General features: G+C 39.9%; 1 protein-coding gene across 1 annotated transcript; it reads left to right on the top strand.

Moving 5' to 3' along the window:
* Positions 1-78: 78 nt before the first annotated feature.
* CENPL (centromere protein L) lies at positions 79-3,097 on the top strand (the record flags this gene model as incomplete). Its single annotated transcript, XM_010172735.1, has 3 exons — positions 79-330; positions 1,084-1,626; positions 3,026-3,097. Coding segments are annotated over 3 exons (867 nt in total), but the record flags the coding sequence as incomplete, so codon positions are not given.
* Between the last annotated feature and the right edge of the window lie 2,692 nt (positions 3,098-5,789).

The raw sequence follows: 5,789 nt of genomic DNA, 5'->3' as shown, positions 1-5,789 counted from the left end.
CTGAGTCCCGCTGCCGGGGATCCCATCCTTACTCCTTGGATTTTAATATTATTTTCTTATTTATTTATTTTTTCCTAGGAAAACACCGAACCCCAGAGAACAGCGTTCCTGCTGCGCAAGCAGTGGACGTTGTACAGCGTGACCCCGCTGTACAGGTTCTCCCCGGCTCGCCTGAGGGATTACGCCAGCCTGCTCAGTGCCTTCATCGCTGCCGAGAAGCAGAAGGGACTGGCGGTGGAAGTAGGGGTTGAGCTGGACATCAAAGTGGCTGTCTCCAGCCTTCCAGACCTGAAAGGGAGTGACCAAGACCAGGCTGGAATTCTTGTGCAGGTAAATAGTCTTCTTAGCAGTCTTGATAGTTATAATTGACACTTGGCATCTTGCAAAAATTGCTTTTGCTGTCATAAAATCCTCTATCTTTAAAAAAAAAAAACCCAAACAACTCCACCCTAGCTGTATGGAATAATTGCTGTAGTATCTGTTGAGACTTAATGAAAATTAGTTCTGTTTTTAAATGGAACAGAACACCCCATAAACAATGGGTACATTTAATTACAATTTTGAGTTCAGCTTTTTGGTAAGTTCGGAGTAAGACTGTCAGGAGCAATTCTCTAATTTTTTAGCTCAGCAGTCAATTTGCTGCAAGTGCTTGGACAAGTTAAATTCCTGGATAAAGCTGATATAATCCTACATCCTGCTTATAGCTCAAGTCTAATTAATATTTCTAAAATGCTTTGCCTCAAGTAAAAGAAGCTGTTGATATGCCAAGTGCAGAATGGCAAAGGTTACGGGATGTGCCATGGACTGGCTTTTCTTAAGCAACATAAACTCAGATTTCAGGACTGTTCTTAATGAAGTAAAACATGCTTTTCCAACTGTTTTCAAGAGAATTGCACACATTTTTAGAGATGTAATGGACAGATTAACTGTATGAGCTTTACAGAGAAGAATGTTGCATGCGAGGTCTTGAGAAAAATCTTATACCAAACATTTGGAATTATAAAACAAAAACCATCTTTGGCTAGAAAAAAAAAAAGTCAAACTTGCTCTGTAGCATTCAAATGATTCTTTTCCCTATCCCAGCTTTCTTTGAGATCACAAGCTTCCAAAAAAAACTCAGAAGAGAAAATGGTATGGTCAGGTTGGTTCTGCTGTGTGTTTGGAGATGATCTTTCCAAGAACGTCCCAGAGGACTTCACTTGTCTACCTCTGTTTCTTGCTAACGGGGCCGAGAGTTACACGTCCATTGTTGGAAGTTGGTTTCAGAAGACTTTTGACTGCCGCTTCCGCCGTTTAGCCATCAGCCCTCTCAGTCTCAGCTGGATGGCAGCTATGTGGACTGGATGCAAAGTGGACAAAACTACATCTGCCATGGAACTCGTGTTCTCTGTCCCATCTCTGCCTTACCCTCTGGATATTTCATATGCCATTCATCCAGAGGATGCAAAAGCTCTGTGGGACACAGTCCAAAAAACTCCAGGAGAGATCACTCAAGAAGAGGTGGATGTCTTTATGGACTGCCTTTACTCTCACTTCCACAGACACTTTAAGATCCACTTGTCAGCTACAAAACTGGTGAAAGTTTCTACAGCAATTGCCTCAGCACACTGTGATGGGATCATAAAGGTGAGGTTTTTAACTAGCACGTTGTCCTAACTAATGCTGGACAAATAAAATAGCTGTACCTGTCTAAAAATGCCTTTAAAAAAAAAAGAAAGTTTCATGTTTCTTATGTGTAACTTCCTACAAAAAGTTGTTAAACCCTCAGCTTTTATTAGTCATAATTAGTTCTGGAGTTGGGGCAGCTATCAATGCAGTATTTAACTACAGCATTGCAGCAGAAGCTGCTAACCCTAGTCTTGGGCCAGAAACGTGTATTAGCTGCAGGATGAACAGGAAAGTTTCTTTGCCCATTGGCCAAAACTTAGGCTTAAAAACATCCAAAACTTAGTAAAAAACCTTTTAAAAAGTTAATTAGTTTTCTAGTATTGCAGTTATTAAGACACAGACAGGAGACAAATATAATCAACCTGCTAAACAGAAATAACTGGTGTGGGTGAGCTAAGAGATGGATGATCTTAAGAGTCAAAATATCTTGTATAAAACTACTTTGCTTGTAACACTTTTCCTAAGGGTGCTGGTCTCCCTATAGAGGTATCTGTAATAGGCTTTAAAACCACGGAGGATTAAACTTTCCTTAAGTTTCTTCAAGGAATACAATATGGGCTTCCGAGTTAAAGAACACTTTGTGTAAATGCAGGTGCTTAAATTTAGTCTGTCTATGAGGTGCTGACTTCATTGTTCTGCGTACAGAGGGAATGTCAGAGGCTACAGCAGAGACCCCACTCATGCACCTCTTTCCTGGAGCATAAATTCATCAAATCAAAGAAAATAAGCTTTACTGGGAAGCATCTCTTGACAATTTCAGCCTTCTGTAGGACAACTGCAAACCTGCAAGTTAATGTTACATTCCCTGGTTTTACCTGTAGTAGTTTAAAAGTGGCTGAAACAACTTTTTATGCTGCAGTAAGTAAAACACAAGTGATACTCAACTGAATACACATTCTGAAGAAGGGTGCTCTTCCAGAATGTGTGTTGTGTAAACTCAGTTTATGGTTCTTCCATGAGTTCAAGTCAGACATCCATTCAGTATGGGAAAACAGGGGTACTCAGTGAAAACTGTCAGTCTCCTTCCTGGCCTTCCTACAGAAGGAGGGAGGTAGCCAAAGGAACAAAAGTGTTAGGATTCTCACCTTCCAAAAAGCTGCAGTAGGAGCAGGGCATTTCTTAGGTACCCTGTTTCACAAGGGACAGGAGCAAAACTCAGAGGGCTTTGAAAGGAGCAGCATGTTGGCATGTGTGCTTCTCCATATCCAGAGTCAAAATAATAACAACAGTACCTTGCAAACAACAGAGAAGCTGACTAATCACACGGAACACTAAGAAGTTGGTTTCCAACCATTTAAGGGTGTGAAAATCTGGCAACTGCAATTTTTGACATGCTTTTTTTTCTTCTTTCTTGCAGTTTCTACAAAGCCAATATCTAACTGGAGTGCTGATGCTACTGACAGAACTAGCAATCTCTCAGATACAGTGAGAGTCATTTCAGCAAATCCTTATGCTAAAAAGGCTTACTGTTGGAAGATGCATGCTGAGAAACTGATGGGAAACTCACTCCTGCAGCATCTTTCCTTTCATGCTGGCTGTCTGAAGTTGGACTCGACTCCTGCACTCAACTCATAACTAGCTGTAATTCAACATCATGCATAGCAAAGACAAGCAGACATTTTGCCCTAAAGAAGGGCTACAGTACAAACTTTTAACAGTTTCTTAAGCATCTTTGTTTTATCGTAGTCACTTGGTTCATTTATGTGTAAATATCAGCCAGGGGCATGGAAAAAAAATTACAAATTCTTGGATGCAACTTATTGACAGATATTTCTGTGGTTTGAAACAGCAAGTTGGTTTTCACTTAGATAGCCTAAGCTATACAGACCTTGGCCTTAGCTAAACTGTGACTACTCTTGGGCCAGTCTAAATGCAAAGTCAAGCACACCTGAGAAAAGGTGCATGCTCTTCTACAACCCAGGACAGAAAAATCCAGGTCTCTAACTTGCTTTCTAGCTTGCTAAGGCCAGTTGGTAATGGTCATAAAGTGTTCATCTGTGTCCCAGTTGGGCTGAGGTGAACAGCATGAGACTGACACCTGCCTTTTGTGTCCAGCCTTTAGTTAACACATAGGAAACTGAGGTCTGTGTATGAGCTAGATATTTACTACGATTTGCCTGGTGTTTGTTGTCTTGGATGTAATCTTGTAGGCCAGAGAGCTCCTGGGGTTGGAGCTCTGGGTGCTACAATTTTATACTAGATCTCTAGTTGGAGCAGGTTGGAGTTTGGAGAGCCAGCACATAGTGCCTGGCTCTAGCTTAAAGGAGCAGAAAGGAAGTAGAATAAGTACATGCCAAGTCTTATGATTTTTGTATTACAGTACTAAATAAAGAAAATATTTCCCATCTTGTGCCAGTAGCTTGGTCTTGAGCAAAGTAAAGACCACCCATGCCTGATTAAATACGTACTTATATGGCGCTTATTTCCAACTATAGCTTACCTGACTAAACTACTAGTTGTTGACTATTAGTAATTCTGTGAGCAGCAAAATTTAAAGTCTAGTTTCCCATACAATTCACTTGTAATGGTTTCACACTTGTGCAGCATCTCTGAGGTCTGATAAGTTTGTGCTGTGACTTTCCCCCTAAGCAGGGATGCAAGTTTTCCCTTCTCTGTCCAACCACATACTTCTAGGATTGATTTGTCAGCTGTCACTAAAAACATTCTTCATTCTTCTCCCCAGCCATGCAAACATGTAACTGCCTAACAAGACATAACTCCCTGCCTAGTTCCTAATTTACTTTTAATAATCTATTTCCAGAATTAGCCAAAGAAACATGCACTTATTTTCAGTTTTTGTTTACTAGTTGAAGATGGATTATTTTTGCATGTAACAGTTGCAGTCTGTGAAGTGATAACTCTTACCCTGGTAGAAGCAGCTGAGCAATCTTCTGAAGGTCTTGACAGCTCAGCAGCTATTTAAACTATCACTCCTGGCGCTTTATTTTCCTTTTATGAAACATCTTAGACAAAGTTTCCTATCTTGATTCAGAGGAACACTGGGTAAAGCAGGAGTAGGAGGTCTGACATAACTGGCACCTGTATTTGATTTGAAAACAGGACTGTTACACCCATGGCTTAGTTTTGCATCTAATGCTCAGATGTTCTCTAAAAAAACTAAATTCCCCATAGCTGCTTTTAACTTCTTCCTTGCCTTTAAGAACACAGACTAAGTAGCATGTGAAACTGCAGTGGAGTATGTATATGAACTACAGCCATACTCAGCTTTCAAGAGTGATGCTTTGCTAGAAGGTATTGCTGGAAGGAAAAGCTACTTCTCTTTTTTAGATGCTTGGGAGTCTGGCCCTCATTGATAACTGAAGTGAACAGAGCTAGATTTAGCCAGATAGTGCAGGCTCTTTCTTCCAGAAAGAGCTGGTTCTGGATGATGTACTCCTAAGCAATTGAGGGTAACACTAAACAGAGTTTTAACCCAGTTTAACTTGGGCTGGTATCTGAAAAAAAAAAAAACAACAACAAACCAACAATAACAACAAAAAAAAAAAAAACCACAAAACCAAAAAAACCCCCACCAAACCCCACAAAAACCAAACCCCAGCATCTCTGTCCACACAAACTATACAAAAGCACAGTCCACTTCTTTCACCCAAAGGAACAAACAAAGAACAGCATAGAAGAAATTTATTAAGATAGCACTATTTATACAAGTTACTCATGCTAGAAAAAAGCATAAATGATACATGTAAACATTTGTTTACAGAATACTTGTTTTCCTTGTAAAGGTGCAAGTGATCTTCATATGTAAACACAAGAATACCAACCTTTAGGGGAAAAGGGGCTTTTAAAAAAGTTTTAATGACCCATTTATTACTGTAGTGTAATTTTTACTATACTCAAGCACATTAAAATCTGAGTTATATGAATCAAACTATGAAGTTAAAGAATTTAAGATGTCAGCACTGTCTTTGATCTCCAGAATTTACAGTCCTCTTACTCTTTTAAAATCAGATTTAGTAAGGTCCAAAGTTATATCAGGTGCAAAAGGTCATTCTTTCATACTAGATAGAAATTACAGTACAAACATATCAGAACCTTTGAGTCTAGAGTTCCTCCTTCCTCTCCCCCCACCCCTGGGTGCCTCCACAGTCACTGAAACATGA

Source organism: Antrostomus carolinensis, unplaced genomic scaffold (genome assembly GCF_000700745.2).
Source record: "Antrostomus carolinensis isolate BGI_N321 unplaced genomic scaffold, ASM70074v2 scaffold24867, whole genome shotgun sequence".
NCBI classification, from domain to species: domain Eukaryota; kingdom Metazoa; phylum Chordata; class Aves; order Caprimulgiformes; family Caprimulgidae; genus Antrostomus; species Antrostomus carolinensis.
The sequence above is the reverse complement of the archived record's forward strand: the minus strand, read 5'-3'. Positions and strand labels throughout refer to the sequence as shown.